Here is a 19,894-nt window from a genome sequence, read left to right as displayed (position 1 = left end):
TTAATGTTTGCAAGTGCAATCTGGCGCGAGAAAGGTGGGCAGAGGTGGCGAGGAGAGAGGCGGCGGCTGTCGCAGCTAATCGATAAGAGGGAGACGGGTATACCCAGCAGAAAAGAGACGGGGCGAGCGAAGCTTAATTAACATGACCAACTTTGGCCTGAACAATGCTCGCAATTTGAGGAAAATTGTGGAAAACGGAAGCGGAAAAGCGCAGGGGACTTAAAACTTCCAGGAAAAACTTTACATTCAGAGAGAAACCCGAGAGAGAGAGAAAGAGAGGGAGAGAGAGCGGGAAAAGCGTGAAAAGTTTAAGAGAATGAAGGCATTTTTGGAGAGGTCCCAATTCGATTTGCAGGCCAACCGATTTGTTTTCGTGTTACAAAAAAATATACAAACATTTTAATTTTAAGAACCTGTTCAAAGAGCCTCAAACAGATTAAATAAACAAAACATTACATTTTATAAGTAATCATAAAATTGAAAATAAGTCAAATTAAAAAAAAAGAGTGAGATCAAGTTAATAAACTAGTGTAATAATTTTATTAATAAGACCTCAACTTATAAGAAGGCAAAACTTAAATTGGTTATCAGTTATAGAACCTTACTAACATTTCGTGAGCCCTATAATTTTTGGCGGGAACTATTTGGTAGAATATCTTTGAAGGTGTTTTTATATAGTGATCTTCCCATAAAATTGCTTGTGGTTTGCATAGAGCAACACTTCCAATCTTTGCCTTGATTCGTGTTTATTTATTAACTAAACAAAAAACAAGAAAAAACGTAGAAAAAGATAATTCCAATTACACACGCACTCGCTCACACTCACACAGATGTAGAAATAGATATATATATTCATGTATATAAACATATAGATAAGGACATATAGCATCATTGGCGTCGCAAAACAAACTGAAGTCGAAGAACCAAAAAACTCGGTGTGAAATGAAATCCCGTGTAATTAACACGCACACCAGCAACCCTCACACGCACAGTGTGTACAGTGTACGTGTGAAGGACTTCCAGGCGGGAAAGAGAGCGCGCCATTCGATTTGCTAGCGTGAGAGCGAGAAGGGTGGACGATATCCCCTCTGAATTGGAAGTTCGCTGGTGAGCGAGCGAGACGACTGCAACGCCGCCGCTCGTGCCATCCCGTTTTCGCTCGCAAAGATGGCGCTGCAAGTTGCTTGTGCCCAGTCGGCCTGTGTGTGTGGGAGCGGGCAGCGACGCCGGCAGCACAGTCGACGCCGGCAGCGGCGTTCAAAGCGACGCTTTTGCTGGCGTGCAGTTCGCTTTTTAATTTCAGTTCGTTTTCGAACGCCGCACCGAACGCTCCAGCGCTCAAAAACACACACAATTAGATAAAAACAATAAAAGCAATTCCAATCCACAATTGCAACCCACACAAGTGCGTGAGTGAACCTATTTTTTCCTGTGTACGTGTACGTGTGCGTGTGCTTGCCGCAGCTGCCATGAGAGTGTGCAATAAATAGAAACTTGGGAACTCCAAAACGTTTTTCCGAAAACAAACTGAACTGACAACCTAAACGGGTATCGCCCGCAAGTGTACCACCAATAATCGAAAGTACCGTCGGCAAACATGCAGGCCACCAAGATGCGTACTCCGTTTGCCATTCAGGAGATCCTGGGACTGGGCGCCTATCAGCAGCAGGGCAGTGCCAGTGCCACGCCCTCGGAGGCGCCGCCCTCGCCGGCCGCCACGCCCCCGCCCACAGCGAGTGCGCCCGCAAATGGCTCGCTATCCGCCGGACAGCAGCAACAGCAACAGCAGCAGCAGCAACAACAGCAACAGCTGCAGCAGCAACAACAGCAGGCGATCGACAGCCTCCGCGAATCCAGATCCATATCGCCGGACGTCTCCAGACTCTCGGCCGCTGCAGCAGCGGCAGCGGCGGCTGCCGCCCACTGCCAACTGCCCGTCTTCAATCCGGCCAACTTCTATGCCGCCGCCGGCTATGCCGCTGCAGCGGATCCGGGCAACGCGGCCGCCGCCCACCACCACCACATGACCACCCTGGCGGCGGCCGCCTATCTCCGGGGATTCCTGCCGCCCGGATTCAGCACGCCCCACGAGTTCCGTGGCCACTTCCAGCAGCACTTCGGCGCTCAGTTTGCAGGTGAGTGGCGTTTCCCGATTGACTGATTAACTGATTGACTGGCCAATTACTACTGCTGGCTTATCATTACTTCAATAAATGTGCTCAGTGCTTGGAAATTAAACTTATTCCATATATATTCAAAGAGGAGTCGTGGGCAAAAGTGTTTTTAATGAGCATTGCGTTTCGGTAAAATAGATTATATACCTTTCTGTTGCCAAGAACTGCCAATGAATACTTTATAAACAATTCAGTGTTTAGTGGGTTTTAGTAGGACATCCATAGACCACATTACCTACAGTAACAACTGAATTCCCTTTGCTGCGAGCGATAATCTAGCAGAAAACATATTCCACTTGCACTTTGCCAGTCGGTTACTTCAGATTTAAATTCAAATTCAAAGGGGCTACAGCGGTGAAGTTAGGCGGCTAATTAGGGGGAGTGCGGGGCAAGGAGCTGCGTATGTGGCCTGGAACACTCTGTTGCATCTGCTGTACGGGTGCAGCCAAGTGGCAACCGCATCTGTCTCCTGCATTCCGCACTCCGCACTTCGCACTCCGTGCCCCGAATCTGTCGTCCTGCATCCTTTATGCCCACCCGTAGGCGCAACTAATAAGCTCAAAGGGGTTGGCAATCGAGTTGCGTCCTCATCGGAGTTAAAACAATGAAGCGACACGATTAAGCACAGGACAAAGAACGAGTATGCTGGCGTAGGGGAGGTGGCGGGGGTCCGAGCTTATTAATAACACTCGTGCACTCGCAAAAAAACACATCGACAATGGAATATGGAGCGCAGAAAAGTTTGGAGATCAAGCTCATTAATTTCTTAAGAACTAAAAATGGAAATCTAAATCTTTACTATTCTTTCAATCGGATTAGAATACAAATCAATTTACTTATGACGTAATCGTAAAGAAATATTTGCATTGCTATTAAAACATAAAGTGTTATTTGAAGTGAATGTAAATATAGATCTAACATTTCGGCGAGAACTTTATGATTTTCATAATAAAATCACGAATGGTTTTTCCCAGTGTACGCCAAAGAATGAGGGAGGAATAGACAGGGGGCGTGGCAGGGGCGAGGGGCGGCGGACAGGGGCGTTTTGTGAGCAGCAGCCGTCCTGTCAGCAAAGTGTGAAATCTCACACACACTTCACTCGAGCCACGATTTCGGTGCCTCTGTGTGTATGAGTGTGTGTGTAAGAGTGTGTGTGTGTATCGCTAATTAAGCGAATAATTTTCAGTGAAATTAGCAAACTCCAGTTGGCACGAGCATCCGTTAAAATGCGATAGCCAGTGGAGCTTCATTGAATGAGATTAAAGCTCCGGTGAATTCGGTAATGGAACGTTGAATAATACGTACATGTACATACATACATACATACATACGTAATTTTAGAACGTCCAATTTGGAAAGTACATATATACATACATAGTTTGGCAAATTCAATATTTTATATATGATATTTTATAGTGTCATATTCTAATTACTTTTGGAAACTAATTGGGATAAAAACATGATAGTAATTTGAACCCTCTTACTAGCTTATGCTCAGTTTCCCTTCCAAAAAGCCACGCCCCCGCACAATTTTCACCTGAATTGCCCATCTCCTTTCCGCACATTTTCCACACATTTTCCACGAGCACACATCAACACCCACACTCACACTCGCACACATCGCAAACGCAATTGTATCCGAGAGTTACACGCACTTAATTTGTTAAATTTTCACACTTTACATCTGTTTATTTGTCATTCCGCTCCCTTTGTGTGGTTCCTCGGTTCGGTTTCTTCGTTTGTCATTCAGACATTCAGTCATTCCGTCATTGTCATTCCGTCATTGTTGACCTTTCCGGGAGCTGCTGGCAGCCACTTTAAAGTGGTCTTTATCTGGCTCTACTTCTAGTTCTACCTTTGCACTGAGCGAAAAGTTCCAATCATTTACCGAATTACATTTTACTTTTGCATTTTAATAATTAGTATTTAAGCCAACGGAATCAATATTATAATCGTATTAGTTACATTTCCACCTAGTTCACGAATGAAAACCTTTTTATTCACCGCAAGTCAAAGTCCTCGATGTACTCGAGTACAAGTACATAGTTTTTTTCGCCTGCATCCTGGGCACATCCTGGCATATCCTGGCACATCCTTTGCGACTTGTTCTCGTTAGTCATGCCCATCGTGGTCTATTTGCCGAAGGTCCGTTCGCACTTTGTTTGCACAACAGCAGAAGTTGAGACCCCGAGGCTCCTTGCGAGCGGTAAAAAAGGCAACGAGCGCCGTGTCCTTTCCCGGCCACTGGATACTAGCTGCTGGATACACTGGATCCACTGGATCCGCAGGACACGAGGCGTTAGTTTCGGAGGCAAATTGTGTACAAAATAAATCGACTCGAGTGGTTAACCGCAGCTGTAACATTGGAAAAATGGAGGCGTGAGTGTATGGGTGTGCAGCATCCTTTCAATTTTCCACTCCTCTCCAGGTTTTCTTCCCTTTTTTTTTTTGTTATTTGTTGTCTGGCAAAATTGCTACTTGCACGTTGTTAGCCTTAATTTGAGTGGCCATTGAGGAGCTCTCTTTTCACCTTGGCTTTCTGGTTCTAATAAATATTTACCCGAGAGATCCTTGGCGTATGTTGTGTCCTTTTGTTCGCAGAGCTGGCGAACTATTTTTCTTTCCCTTTTCTTTCCTGATATTTGCCTTGTTGGCCGTGTTTGTCTTGTACCATCTTGTATCTTGTATCTTGTATCTTTATTTTTCCTCACACATTTGGCTGAGTCGTCTGGTGAGCCATTTGGTTGTCAGCGCCTCTTTTTCTCGCCTCTCGCCCATTGTTGTCTTGCCGCCTTAGTCATGGGCAATTTTTCCCTGGATTTTGTCTTAATGACAAATAATTGCAGACAAATTGGTTCCCCCTAATTGTGTTTCCCCTAGGAAAGAAAAAATTGTACAGCGGATGAACAGCTTTGGGAAAGTGTTTTGCCACAGTTTCCATTGATTGAATGATTAACAAATTAACTTGAATCGTTTAATGATTGCCACAGCTTGAGAAACATATTTGGTTTACTTTAGAAACTGTTTACACTTTCCTCAAGTATGGTTTAATTCTCTATCTGAACTACGAAATAGAAATATATATATGGTACAAAAAAAGGTCCTTTGTCGCGCGTGTCCTTGCCGACTGAAAATCAATCGCACCAATTTTGAAAGCCAAAAAATAATTACCACAAAAGAACCGGAATAAAGGACCCAAAACCCACTGGAAAATAAAACCTCAAAAAATAGCAGCACGATAAGAATCTTCGCTCTTCAGAAACATAATGATCGAGGGGTACGAGGTGTCTGAGATATTTTTGCGATATTATTGTGCTCCGCAAGGACGCACTTCCGAGACAAATCCTTGCACATTTCCTGCCCCTGCCGCTAAGGAAATACGATAGTTTTTCGCACCGAGAAGCAGAGGAAAACTGCGGGAAAATTTCTATAAAAATTGTACACAAATTGCTATATCAAGTGTTAATTATGTGACAATGAGTAGGTCGAAAGAAAAAAAAAAACTGTAAGGAAAGGAAAACGAGAATGAGAACAAGAACGAAAACGAAAAGAGCAGCTATTATTTTCTTAATAATTTTTTAATTAGAAAACTTCAAGTTTGGGTTTCAACGAAACTAAACGAAACGAAACGAAAACAAATATGGCTGGATGATACGCGTGGTTTTCACATTTAGGGACAGGCACAGGCACAGGGACTGGTGCGGAGACAGGTTTTTTCCCAAAATGTTATTTCCATCGAAGTGCAACCGAAATGCACCGAAGTGGCCCCGCTGGATAAACAGATAAACAGAGGGCCACAGCCACAGCCAAAGCCAAAGCCAGAGCCAGAAATTGATGACAACAAGTGGCAGGCATTGAAAGGAGCTCGGTCCGTCCAAAAATTTTAACCAGCTGCATGATCAGCCAAATGCAACCTGGACCACAACCACAACCACTCCACTTCAGGCAGCAGTTGCACTCGTCGCAGTCGCAGTCGTCGTCATTTTCCTAGGAAGCACTCGAGAGCGGCGTGTAAACAACTTGCACAGACACCATTGCATATATAGCTACAGCTACAGCTAGAGATACAGATACAGATGCAGGTACAGATACAGATACAGATATAGATTTTCCAGCCTTTTGGGTCTCAGGGTCCGAGATGGAGCCGAAGATTGGAGTCCGCCAACTACCAACTTCCAGCCACAAACTATATAAACCTACAAGGCTAGTCAGCGCATCAGTTAAGTGGCTTTGTTCGCCAGTTTAAGCCCAATCCAATCCAATCCATTCCAGTCCCAATCCCAATCCCAATCCCTCCGAGCTCGAGCATTTTCTGCATGATTTTGCAGTTAAGCCCCCAGAGGGCAAACAGCGTTCAGCATTCAGCATTCAGCATTTGGGGCCAAGTGGCATTTGGGAAAATTGCATGGACAGCAGGCGAGCATGATGGACAATTTTTAGCCAGTCAGTGTGCTGGAGATGCATTTTGCCGAATTCAAAAATCCGGTTGAAAGGAGTAGGGCAATAAGTATAGATAGATGATGCGCTAAGAATGGGAAAACTTATTCACTGGAAATCGGAGCCATGGGAAAGAATCTAAGAAATAAGTAACCACACATTGGACCCAAATCATTTACTTTTAAAAGAAAGACAAAATATTAAGATATATTGTAATAGCATTAAGTAAAAAGATTAGCTGAGTAGCTATGCTAATTGGCCATTGGTAACATCCTCTAGTCGTCTATAAAAATGGGATAATAGCCCGAATTTCCATTTTATTTCCCATCATCATTCGCAATTACCTCGGCAAATTTTGGCACTTTAATTGCCGTTAATCGTTAATCGAATCAAATGCCCAAAAGTAAAGGACTCGAGTCCCTGCTCGGGCGCCACTGTCGCACACTCATTGCGGCATTTTCACAGCGTTGCGTGTACGCAAATTGAATATTAAACGTGTTAATCCATTTTATGACCTCGCAGAGAACCCAAAAGTTGGCATAGCTGCTAAGGGTCTTATTTTATTTGCCGATCTTAACACACAAGCACCCATTTGATGCGGGGGGTTGGGGGTGTTGCTTCGCCTTTAAAAGGCGTTTGACTTTTTATTAATTTCCCTGTTGACAGCAATTTGCAACGCTACACGAATTTGTTACCACCGAATAACACACACGAATACACACAGACACACACACACACACACATGCACATATGTAAAGGGGGTGGTATAAAGTTTTCGGTTGTTATATGTGTTTGTAACGAAACGGCCGGAAAAACTTCCGCATGTGTTGATGGGTTAATAAATATTTGAGCACACACAAACTGGCATTTTAACACCCTGCTGTGTGTGTGCGAGTGTGAGTGCATGTGTGTGTGTGTTTTTATATTTACCGCTATTTCCGCACAGCATTTACAGTGTTGTAAAACGTTGCCATCCGAAATGGACAGACCACAAAAGGGTTGTTGGTCCTTCGGCTGTTTGGTTTGCCGGTTTCGAGTTAGTTGCCCATTTAAATGGAACAACGTTCCGACCGACCATTTGCAAGGTGGCCCAAATTGAGGGCCGAAAAGTGCTCAATTCCAAACTGTGCCCTGCCCGTTTTATGGCCAAATGAATTTTACAAAAGTGAAACATACACATTTCGGTTTGGCTTCTGATTCGAATCATGTTTTTCCTGTTTGCTTTTTTTTTGTTATGTAGGTAAAGCGGTAGGAATGTGTTCAAATGGTTTAGATTGCCCTGGGATTATTAAATGTATTATCTGCAAGGTGGTATATATATTCGAATAACCCACTTTAAAACCGTAAACATAAACTTTAACCCCAGTTTAACGACTCAAGTCGAACAACACAATGTTCCCTCTCAATTTCCCCACACTTTCAACTCGATATGTGCCATTGCTGGCTGAATTTCATTAGCTAATAGCCACCTATTCGAGCCACGCCCACTTTGCGAACTACAGAAGCCAACTGAACGCGTCTAATTATAAGGTGAAAATAGGGGAGGGGGCTTTTGGGGAAAACTGTTTGTGCGCAGCAGCGGCAGAGGCAGAGGTAAACGTCGGAGAAAAGCTGAGAAAAGCTCCTGACTCACTCAAGTGTCGGGCGTATAAATAAATTAAAAGCGGAAGAATGCAAAGCGAGACGAGAGCAACAGCAGCAGCAGCAGAAGCAGAAGCGATTTTCAAGGGGCCTGCGAAAGGAAAATCGCACTAACTACCCAATTATTTCATTCAGGCTTCACTGCTCCGCTGCCGAATGGATGGAAAAACAGAAACGGAAAGCTTTCAAACAAACAGATGAAAATACAAAAAAAAAAAATAAAAAAAAACGGTAGGAGAAAAGACCAGGGAAAACACGGCTAAACAACAACAAGGAAAAAGGCAGAAAATCAGCTTGAAAATCGAAATACAATACACAGCAACAATGCGTCAAGTGGTTGGGTGTTTTGGGGGGGGTTGGAAAATCCGATGGCGGGGGTTTTCAAGGCGAGTAAGCAAATTTAAGCACAGCTCGGAAAATCAATGGCTGCAAGTCTGCAAATAAAAAAAACGAAGCGAGCGAAATTGAAAAATAAGCGTAACACAAAACCAAGAGCGGGAAAAGCCCGCGGCCCCACAACACCCCACTTTTCCACACCTTCCCAGCGATTTTTTTCCTCCTGCAATTGTCATTGTCTGATTGTTGCTTTTCCCTTGGCGTTTCTTGCCATTGCTTTTTGTTTGAGTTTCAACAGGGAAATGGATGGAGTGTACTGTGCAGTCTAAGGATTCAGAAATATATTCTAATTAATTGATCGTTGTTCAGGCTATATAAATATATTAAATTAAATTGATTAAACTACTTTTGGGAACTACGTTTTGCAGCTAATAACACATATTTCACTTCTCCTTGCAATTAGTTTTCATTATATTATTTAAACTTAAAGCGGAGAGTCCCTCCATCCCGCTCTCCCTCTCTGTCTGTGTGTGTCCCGCTTCCACACACACACGCACACACACAAACACTGATCCGCCATCTTGGAAAAACAACGCCTTTTCGTATTTATTACAACAGCAAGGGCAATAGGAACGGCAACAAAGCGAAATGCGAGCGCAAATCGAGTTAACGAGCTAACTGCGGGACGTCCAGCCACCCACACTGCTGAAGTCCTCCAAAATAAAACCTCGGAAAAGCAGCCCCCCCACTGTAAAAACCCCGAAAATTTCGTTTCCCCCGCGGCGACAAACAACCACCCGAAAATGTGGGAGACATGCCGAAAAGGCAACCCCAAAACAAAAAGCAAGTCTTCTCGTTGTGCAACAACTAACAAGTTGGGTGGAAGGCAGCCAACCCAGCCAACACAGCCAACCCAGACAACCCAGCCACCCAGGCATCCCAGCCATCCCAACACCCCACCACCCAACCACCCAACCACCCACTTGCCTTGCCATTTTTCTTTTACCACTTTGCTTCTTCAACTTATTTACGTCTCCATTACAAATAATTGCGCGTCATATTGGCTCAGCTATACTTAGCCCTCGTCTTTCGCCCCAGACGAGAAAAGCCAACCCCCAGAAAAACGCCCGGAAAAACGGCCCACCCACCCGGCAACGCCACCACCACCGCCACCAGCACCACCCAATGGGGCAATGTTGCCTTGGCGCAAATAAATACGTTTTTCTTATTGGGGTCCAAAAAAAAATAAGCCAACAGGCAATGGTAGAGGAAAAATGTAGGAGAGAAAAAAGGAAAAGCCCACATTTTTCGCCTAGACAACCGCCTCCTTGTAAAAAGTGTGTAAGTAGTAAATACGCTTGAGTATTATTAACGTAAATGCAAAATTGCCAATTTCGAGTGTATTTCCTGTCAACAGAAATTTTCCTCTTTTTTCCCGCTTCCTCCCTTCCTTCCTCTCTCCCTCTCATTCTACGGCGAAAATAAAATTAAAAGCGGAAAAATAAAATGTTGGAGCGGAGGGAAAGTATAAATCGTTTGCAAGGGGGGCACCGTCGGTTTCGCTGGGTTTTCTGCATTTACTTCTTATATCGCCTGGTGGCACCCATGTGGCCCATCCACTAAATTGTTCAGCTACTACGCAATGATGCACTGCAAAAGAAAACCCAGCGTATGCTAATGTAAAACAGCATGGGCAAAATGGCCGAGCACATGAAATAGTCAGGCTGTTTCTGAAGTTGAGTTCTAACTGACTGCTTAAATCTGCAGATAAGTCGTTCATATTACAGTTCCGTTCGAGTGTAGCCGATTTCTGCGAGTGTAATCGCGTTAGAAAACGACCCAAGACAGGCATAGATTCACTTCACTCCACTCCACAACACTCCACTCCATTCCATTCCACTCCACTCTACTTTACTTTACTCCTGATGCCAAACGGTGGTTGGTGGGCTTTTATTAATATGTCTGGCAATTTCAATTTGACTTTATTGGTAATTTTACATTTGGTCGATGGAGAATGGCGGGGGGTCCTTTTGGAGGATCTGCTACTTGGACGGCTGCCATTTATCAGGATGAGTTCCCCGGGGTAGTCGAGTCCATAAATCCCATTCGCCCGATGGGATAGGTTGTTCGAAAACTACAGAAAGAGCGCTCCAGTTTGCGGGCACAAATTAAAGCAATAAATATGCACAGTACTGCCAAGTGGAAAACTAAAGGAACGTTTAAGGGTAAACTTGGGTAAACTAAGGTCAAACTAAGCACCTACAGATTCCGGCGTTAAATCACTAGATTTCCAAGTTAATCAGTCACTTTCAACAGAAAGCAGCAGTTGAACTAAGCGCCGAAACCAATTAAATACGCCAATAAATTGGCATATTATCGTGACCGCTTCACTGGGCAGTTGATGAAATTCATGGAATGCCGCACAGAACAAAAGCCATTCGATCAAAATATTGCTTAATTGAACAATTAATCGCGGCACAAAGGATCCCAAAAGGAGCCACGTCCCAAGGAGCAGGACACAAAGGAGATGCTCGTATATATTACACCCCCAGCCACAAACAAAAAAACCAGGAAAAGAACTACGGAGTACATATCAAATTAATTTAGGCGGAAAACGAGCCAGGAAAACCCCGCAAAATGCGAATGAACATGAACACGAAAATGAAAACGAAAATGGATAAGGAAAATGGCAAACGGGAAAACGGAGGATGGGGGACGAGGGGCACAAAATATCGCATGACAGAAAACAGAAAATCAAGCAACTCATGCCCCGATTGACTTACCCGAGTAGCAAATTAAATTAGTTGACGAACCAAATAGAACTGAACTCAACTCAACTCAACGGAATATAAGTGAGCTGGTCCAGAGACCAGGCTGTACACTGCGCAAAACTGGGATCAAATGCAAGGGCAATTAGCCGTAGCTTGAAATGAAGTACACGTGTACAGGTCACACAATCAAGTACACAATCAAGTTTTGTTTCTAGTTAACAATTTCAGTTGAATAAGCCAAACTATTTGCTCGCAGTGTAGGCGACATCGATAGCTGGCCAAAGTGGCTGACCACTCATCGCCCCCTCCTGTTTATATATACAGATATATATATATGTATGTATAGATTTATATATGTATCATTATGATGGCTATTTATAAGTGTGCGAGTGCTTTTTGAAGCACTTCTGCGAGGGTCTGACTTTGGCTTTGTATATATATATATATACATATATATATAGATAGGGGATGTGGTGGAGGGCTGGTCAGCTGTCGTTCGCTGACCAGCTAATTGCTAATTGATGTGTGTCTAATTGTGCCGCCAAAGTAGCCAGGCAATAAAAGCACCGCTCGAGGTCCGGCTCCATATAATTATAGAGCACAGAGCAGCGAACGGGATGCGTTGTTGGGTGTGCGGAATCAGGTCCAAATTGGTTCGTTACCAAGTTTCCCAGTCAGCGTTTAATCATTTCAGTTGATAATTCAATAATACAGGTAAAATACATAGTTTAGAACTTACTGGCTTACTGTTTGAAATTGGATATTAAAATACGAGTTACCCCAAAACCCATTAGCCGTTATTAAGCCATCTATAACAGAGTATACTCCATCAATGGATTGGTCAAATTAAGTGGCCGGAAGCGCAGCAAAGAAAAGATAGACGACCTCATCCTCATCGTCCTCATTATCATCATCACCATTATCATTATTAAGTATTATCCTTTTGAATCGGCTCTCTCTGGCAATCACAATAGAACGCCCTGTGCAACACGCCTAAGCCGATTCGCGTTTAATTTGAGACCGAAAAAAGGGCTAAACCACTTAACACCCTAACACCCTAATTGTCAAAACAAAGACGGCACACGAAACTGAGGACCCAGTACCCAGTACCCAGGACACAGGACCTTCGTTCTTCGTCCTTTCGTCCTTTTCCGCCAATTTTCGGTTTTCCGCCTTACCGTCATCCGTCATCCTCAAGGAGCCAGAGCAGCCAAGCCAAAGAAAATATTTACCATCCAAAGGGTGTGTGTTGCTATTTTGTCGATTTTCTAGGAAGGTGCAAACACACACACACACAAACACATTTAACCCTTCGCTGACATTTGAATAAAAATCCAGGCAACTTGTCAAAATCTACGCGACACAATCGAGCTGAATGGGCATGGAGCATGGATTTTCCAGCTGCCGCTTTATCGTGTGCGAAAAATCGACTTCTCGAATATCTGCTCGCCATTGTCTGCCATTTAAGGGAAATAGGATTTGCCACAGGGATTGGGTTTTGCTTTCGGTTTTGCTATTTGGCCAGGGTTTTTGCCTGCATTCGGAATCGGGAATCGGGGGCCACATACATCTTACATGTGTTCAGCAAGCGCCAGGAATTCGCATTGGCACATGCAAAGGGGTTGAGGTCTTCCCGGAAACATGATTACAGATATATAGGGAAATATGAACGCAAGCTTTTCCGCACTTGCAGATTTGTTCAGGCAGACCAACTACTCTAGGAACTTTAAATTGCCAATTGGGAACACTAGTTCCTACTTAGATATAATACTATATAAAAATAGATCACTTACCCCTCATATCACATTTTTTCCGCAGAACAAGCGGCCGCTCGTGGTCAGGAGTACGCCAGCAGCTTGGCCAACGCCAGTGGAGATGAGCAGTCGCCCAGCAAAAATAGCAGTTCATCGGGCAACGGCGGATCCGGCGGATCGGGATCGGGATCCGGGGGCGGCAACCCGACCTCCAATGGCCTGGGACACCTGGGCTCGCCAACGGCCAGCAATGGTGGATCCGGCGGAGGAGCCGGCGTGGGTGGTTCAGGAGGAGGATCGGGCACGTCGGGCAGCAGCTCCTCGACATCTGGAAACGGCGGGAACGGCGGCAGCTCCGGCAGTCGCTCCTCGCCCGCTGGTGCGCATCACTCGGCCGCTCTGGCCGCCCATCAGCATGCAGCGGCTGCTGCGGCCGCCGCTCATCATCATGCCGCTGCCGCTGCCGCCGCCCATCATGCCCACCACGCCCACGCTCAGGCGCACGCCCATGCTCATGCCCATGTCCACGCCCATGCCGCTCACGCCGCCCATGCCGCCCACGCCCATGCCCATCATGCCGAGGCGTTTCTGGGAGCAGCGGGCGGAGCTGGTGGCAATCCCAACAGCCTGCTGGCCGCCCACGGTGCCGATGTCCTTGTGGGTCCTGGCGGCACCGGTCCCGGCGGCAAGAAGAAGAACAAGCGGCGCCACGGACGCACGATCTTCACCAGCAGCCAGCTGGAGGAGCTGGAGAAGGCCTTCAAGGAGGCACACTACCCGGACGTGAGTGCGCGGGAGCTGCTGTCCATGAAAACTGGCCTCGCCGAGGATCGCATTCAGGTGAGAACTCGTCCATACATATGTACATACCTATCTGTAATGAAAACAAATAGATCAGGTTTAAGGTGAACACGGATTGATATAGCCAGGATTGATATACCATTGGGGGATTGGAATTGGGGGCCATGCGGCTGTCACGTAGCACTGCCGACTGAGGATGCGCGGGCCATCAGCTGCCATTTTACGGCCATTTTTTATGGACTTCTTTTTATAGCAGCTCCGCAAAGATTGCAATCAAAGGCGGCTTCGATTCGAGGGGAGTGTTTTGGCTGCGGATGGCGTATGGCGGATGGTGGATGGTGGAGCTCCGTGTGAGGGAAATGCACAAATGGGGAGTGCGAATGGCACTTGGCAAGTGTTGCCACACGTAATGAGGCCTCGCTGATTACATAATTACGAGTGCACACAATTGCAATTGCAACGTACAAGTAGCGAAACAAAAACGGAAACGGAATGAAGTAAGAAAACGTGGCGGCCGGCACTCGCCGACACTCCAAAATAAACAAAAAAGAAACACAAAAAAAAAACCCACAAAAATTTGATACAAGAGCGTGATACACGAGGTGCGAGCTTCAAAATTGCAAATTACACTGATTCGATAATGCAAACTGAAGGCAAGTGAAGCACAAAGAGCAAACAAGTTCAAATTAGAGTCGCAGAGAGTATCATTACACATAAGAGGGCTTCAAACGAGAGAAAGCAACCAAGAAACAGTTAGAAAAGAGATCGCATCTTGGCACGCGTTTACTCTTTCTCTCTCTTACAGTTCTAACCGTTAACAGTTAAGTAATCCTCGGAATTGTTTGATTAAAGTGCGCATTAAAGTGCGGATTCAAAATAGACAGAGATTTCTTTTAACTTAGACTACAAACACGTGAGATCGAGAACTCAAATGGCATTTTACTTTTTTGGGGACTGCTCGCTAATAAATCAACCCCACTTGTCCCGTTACTCCATTAACCACTTGAAAAGCCGCAAGATGGCGCCACATCAAATGCACTGTGAGTGCGAGTGTGTGTGTATGTGGGTGTGAGTGCATTTCGCTTTTTGCGTTTGTGTGCGAAAATCAAATTAACAAGCACAATTGGCTGAAAGGCAACAAAAAAAAACAAGCAAAAAGCGAAACAACAACAACGACACAAGCCGACAGTCGGGGCAGAATGAAGAAGAGGAAGAGCTGCAGTAAATATAAAACCGAAGCACTCACACACATGCAAATACACTTCAATTAAGTGCAAATATGGCGCACAGCTGGAAGAGGAGAGTGAAGGAGGAGGAGAAGGAGACGAAGAGGTGATGGGGAGGAGGCGAGGCAATCATTAGCAGCACTATAAGAATGGGCGGAGAAAGGGGCGGGCGAAAGGGAAAATGGGCCGAGGAAGAGGAAGAGAAACGGCAGCCATGCAAAAATTCGGAAAAAAACATCCGAACTTTTTTCATCCTCTCCCTTTCTCCCTTTGCGCGTTTTTTGCCTGCCGCTTTTAATTGCATTCCATTTTGCGTGCATTTCGCGTATTATGTGTGTGTTTTTTGCCCGCAATTCTTCCCCTTTTTTCGATTTTGCATAAATTTGCCCCTCGACGCGAAGCAAAAGAAACATGGCCAAACACGTTTTTCAGTCCATCTCCCTCACTCTATCTTTCTCTTTCACTGGAAGCGCGTGCTCTCTCACTCACACTTATTGGCTGTTATGCAGCGCTTTTTGGCTCTTGCGAGTTGCCAAAAACGTTGCCATTGCCAAAAGTTAACGAACAGGCGACAAAAGTGTCAGGAAACCAACTTGTAAAGCCAGTTTTGTGCTGCAATTTTCTGCCTTAAGAAAAGTATTTACTTAGTATTGCTCACAATCCCAGGTTTGTCAAGAAAATAGTAATTGGCTTAGTTAATAAGTGATATATCTGAGCAATAAGACACTTTTGTCACCTGTTGAAGGTGCGACAAGGACGAAGCTAGGAGCTGCATTGTCTGCCAATTTTCCAATTTCCTTGCCGCCCCTCCGTTTGCCGCTTACTTCGCCCCTTTTTGCTTGCTAATTTCCACACACACACACACACACACGTAAACAGAGAAAAGGGAAAACAAAGAGCAGTCCAGTTGAGAAAACAAAAAACAATCTCGATTTAAAACAATGCATATTGCGCTAAATGGAAAGAAAAAAAAGTGCACTTGCACTTCACCGCATGCTCAAATTTTTCCAAATTGCCATAAAAATGCCACTTTCAATACGCGATTTTCGAAAGACAAAAGAAACTGCACTTGCACTTCAAAGACGAACAAAAAAGAGCAAAAGAGTTTCACTTTTTTTCAATTCCTCAAGGGTTCTTTGGCCCAAAAAAAAAAGAAATCAAAAGAAACTGGAATTTAAAAACTTTTGAATTGCGCAAGGAGGAAAACCATTAAATAAATTGATTTCAAATTGCTTAATAAGAATTCAAAAGGGGAAATTGCATTTTTGAAAACACACTTTGCAGCAGAAAAGACACTTTCATTTTGAATGCAAAAACCATAAGAGCGTGTGAGCCAAATGCATTTTTAAGTAATTTCGCAGAAATGCAAATTAATTGCACACATAAAGTCAAAGCTGCATTTAACACCAATTAAAGTGCACATTTTTAACTGCCATAAAACGTAACAGCCAGCACACTAACAATTGCAAATTGCAAATTGCGAATTACGCGTTGCACCATCTATATTTAGTATTTTTTTGTTTCGTTTTTGTTTTGTAATTTTGCATAATTTGGTTGCTCCTTGCATTAATTACACACTTCTGCCTTTCTTTTCTGCCGCGCTTTTAATGAGCTGTTAATATCAGCGCACAAAAAACGAAATTAAAAATGATTATGCATAATTATGTAATTAACATTTAAACAAAAGAGGTTATGGCTGTGCAGCAAAGGCATTCAACAAATTGCTATTCGCGTGTCCCCCTTTATTTTCTAACATTTTCCGCTTTGCATTCGGGTTGGTAAAGATTTTTTTTCGAAAAGTCTGTATAGTTTTACTTCAACTGGATGAGAAAGGTACTTAAAAAAAATCGGAATTGAAATGTTTACATATTTGCAAAGCTACTTTTAATGGCATAAGCAAGTGAGCTGTTTTTTAGGCACTTTTTAAAAGGCCATTCATCATGGCATTAGCCACACCGATTGAGTTTTAGCCAGTCCGCCCAGAAGGGACGCATCCCCCAGATACATGCGTACTCAGATACAGATACAGATACACAGGCAGATACAGATACATATTCGGCTTCAGATACAGATACAGATGCGGATACAGATGCGAGGGGGTGCGAGGGGTGTTAAGTGTTGTCAACTCAAGCAGATTTAATTTGCCATGTTCTCGCTTTGCTTTTTCGTGTTGCCGCTCAAGTGCAACAATAAACAAGGCGTACAAATGTAAATGCAAATGTTGACATCACACCGACTCGAATAAAATAGGAACATGAATAAAAAAAAATGAAATATAAAAAAACAAATGTGAATTTCTCAAATGCAGGACGAGGCCGCGTGGCAAGATAGTGGGGGAGTTTAAAGCGATTCGTTCCTTGGGTCTTCGTCCTTGGTCCTTGGTCCATGGTACGCGGTCCTTCGTCCTTGGTCCTTGGAGAATTGCGGCACATGTCGCTGCTGCAGCAGCAGCAACCCTGGGAAAACTTGAACTTTTCACAACAGCAGATTAAGTTGTCCCCGGGGAAAGCGGGTGAAAACGGCCGCAAACTTGGCGAAAATTGAAAATTGACCGTTTAATGTCGTCGGCTGGCAGCATTTCTTGTTAATGTTTAATGTTGTTACTAATAAGTACTTGAACAAGTGTTGTTGTTGTGACAAAGAGGCAGGGGGCGGGGCCCTGTTAAATTAATTAGTTTTTCCCAACCCAGATTTTCACATTCTTTGTGCTCGACGATAACGCCCCCCTAATAATCTCTTAATTTAATCTGCCGATTATTGCGTTACGTTGGCAGTGCATTGAAACCTTTATGAGCTTAGATCTGATCTAATGTATATTAAGTTAGTGTAGTTATGGTCTATAGTTGGCCCCCACTAATTGGCGCATCCTTTTGTCCGACATCCGCAGGTGTGGTACCAGAATCGACGGGCCAAGTGGCGCAAGACGGAAAAGTGCTGGGGCCACAGCACCAAGATGGCCGAGTATGGATTGTATGGAGCGATGGTGAGGCACTCGCTGCCGCTGCCGGAGACGATCATCAAGTCGGCCAAGGAGGACGAGTCGGTGGCGCCGTGGCTGCTGGGCATGCACAAGAAGTCGCTGGAGGCCGCCGAGCTGCTCAAGAGCGACGAGAGTGACCGGGAGACGCCCACCTCGGATGACACGAACACCAGCTACTCGGCGGGCAGCACCCACAATTCACCGATCTCCAGTTTCTCGATCTCGCGTCTCCTCTTCGACGCACCACCGCCGGCGGCGGGTTCCGCTGGTGGCAAGGGACACCACCACCATCATCATCATCACCACAAGGGCCACCATCATGCCCACGTTCATGCCCAGGCGCAGGCGCACGCCCACATGCTGCTGCACCATCAGCAGCAACAGCAGCAGCAGCAGCAACACCACCACCACCACTTGCACGCGGCAGAGAGCTCCTTGCAGCAGCAGCAGCAGCAGCAAGTTGCAGGTTCGGGCTCGGGTTCTGGATCCGGTTCGGGGTCGGGATCGGGAGCGGGTGCGGGTTCGGGATCGGCTGGTCCACCGGCACATCACCCGTACAACCAGCAGCAGCACCTGCACCACCTGCAGCAACTGCAGCAGCAGCAGCAGCAACAACAGCAGGCGGCGCAGCAGCAGCATCACCACCACCAGCACCACCATGCGGTGCACCACATGCACCACCACAATGCCGCTGCCGGTTACGCCGAGGCAGCGGTGGCTGCTGCAGCGGCCGCAGCAGCTGTTGCTGCAGCAGCGAACGCGCGGAATGCAGCGGCCGCCGCAGCCGTGGCAGTGGCATCCGCGTCCGCCTCCGCAGCCGTGACCATTGCGGAATCGGAGGCGGAGGAGGAGCAGGACGACATCGAGGACATGGACCTGGACAAGGACTGTGAGGTGGAGGAGGATGTGGAGCCCGTGGACAACGATACCAACACCAACAACGAGCACGACAACGACAACGACAACGACAACGATGGCGATGTGGACGCGGATGTGGACGCAGACGTGGACGCGGATGTGGATGCGGATGCGGACGCCGATCCCGAGATAGACATCTGCGATGACCACGACGAGGAGATGCGTCTGCAGGAGCAGCTGCTGCTGAAAGTGAAGCAGGAGCAGGCGCATCTGGGACCCAGATGAAACATGTACATCGATGTGTTGTTCTAAGGACAACGATAAACCCACAGGATTCGAAACACATCCGGCTAAATGCAATGAACAATTTGTAAGCGCAAAACGGGCGCAATTCGACGGCCCGCGATAAACAAAACAAAATCGTATAAATTAATAGCATTACGTTTATGGCAGAAAAATAAGCAAAACGACAAAAAAAAAACGAACATGAAAATGAAACACAAAAACCTAATCTTAAAACCAAGAAAACATTTTTTTTCATACACCTAAGAAGCACTCGTAATTAATCTATATACAATAACAAATATTCTCTCTTTTTTTTTTAGTGTAAATATTAAATTATTACCAATACACGCATGAATGATAAAAAACAAAAAAAAAAAGCAGAAAAACAAGACATTAGCGCGTAAAAAAGAGCTGCAACGATTTGCGAAATTTTTAAAATATGCTAAATGTGATTTAATTTAGTTGTCCATTCGAAACAAGGCTTTTTATACTTTAAGACCCTTTTTTTTGCGAATTAAATTTAGTGACATTTTTTTTTTGCATCCTATGTCTTACGTCCTGTAAAAATGTACATACCAAAATCCAAATTCAATCAATCCAATATATAACTCACGATCAAAAAAAAAAGAAA

At 45.0% G+C, this 19,894-nt stretch overlaps 1 protein-coding gene across 1 annotated transcript; it reads left to right on the top strand.

Moving 5' to 3' along the window:
- Window positions 1-1,597: 1,597 nt before the first annotated feature.
- Window positions 1,598-19,263, top strand: LOC122624352 (box A-binding factor). Its single transcript, XM_043803859.1, has 3 exons — window positions 1,598-2,135; window positions 13,178-13,953; window positions 18,028-19,263. The coding sequence occupies exons 1-3, from the start codon at window positions 1,598-1,600 to the stop codon at window positions 19,261-19,263; spliced, it is 2,550 nt and encodes an 849-aa protein (XP_043659794.1).
- The last annotated feature ends 631 nt before the right edge of the window (window positions 19,264-19,894 follow it).

Source organism: Drosophila teissieri, chromosome X (assembly GCF_016746235.2).
Source record: "Drosophila teissieri strain GT53w chromosome X, Prin_Dtei_1.1, whole genome shotgun sequence".
NCBI lineage: Eukaryota > Metazoa > Arthropoda > Insecta > Diptera > Drosophilidae > Drosophila > Drosophila teissieri.
This window is presented reverse-complemented; position numbering and strand designations above follow the sequence as displayed.

Coding starts and splice junctions, on each gene's coding strand:
- LOC122624352 (XM_043803859.1), top strand. CDS start 1,598: ATGCAGGCCACCAAGATGCGTACTCCGTTTGCCATTCAGGAGATCCTG. Junction 2,136..13,177: donor CTTCGGCGCTCAGTTTGCAG/GTGAGTGGCGTT, acceptor TTTTTTCCGCAG/AACAAGCGGCCGCTCGTGGT. Junction 13,954..18,027: donor TCGCCGAGGATCGCATTCAG/GTGAGAACTCGT, acceptor CGACATCCGCAG/GTGTGGTACCAGAATCGACG.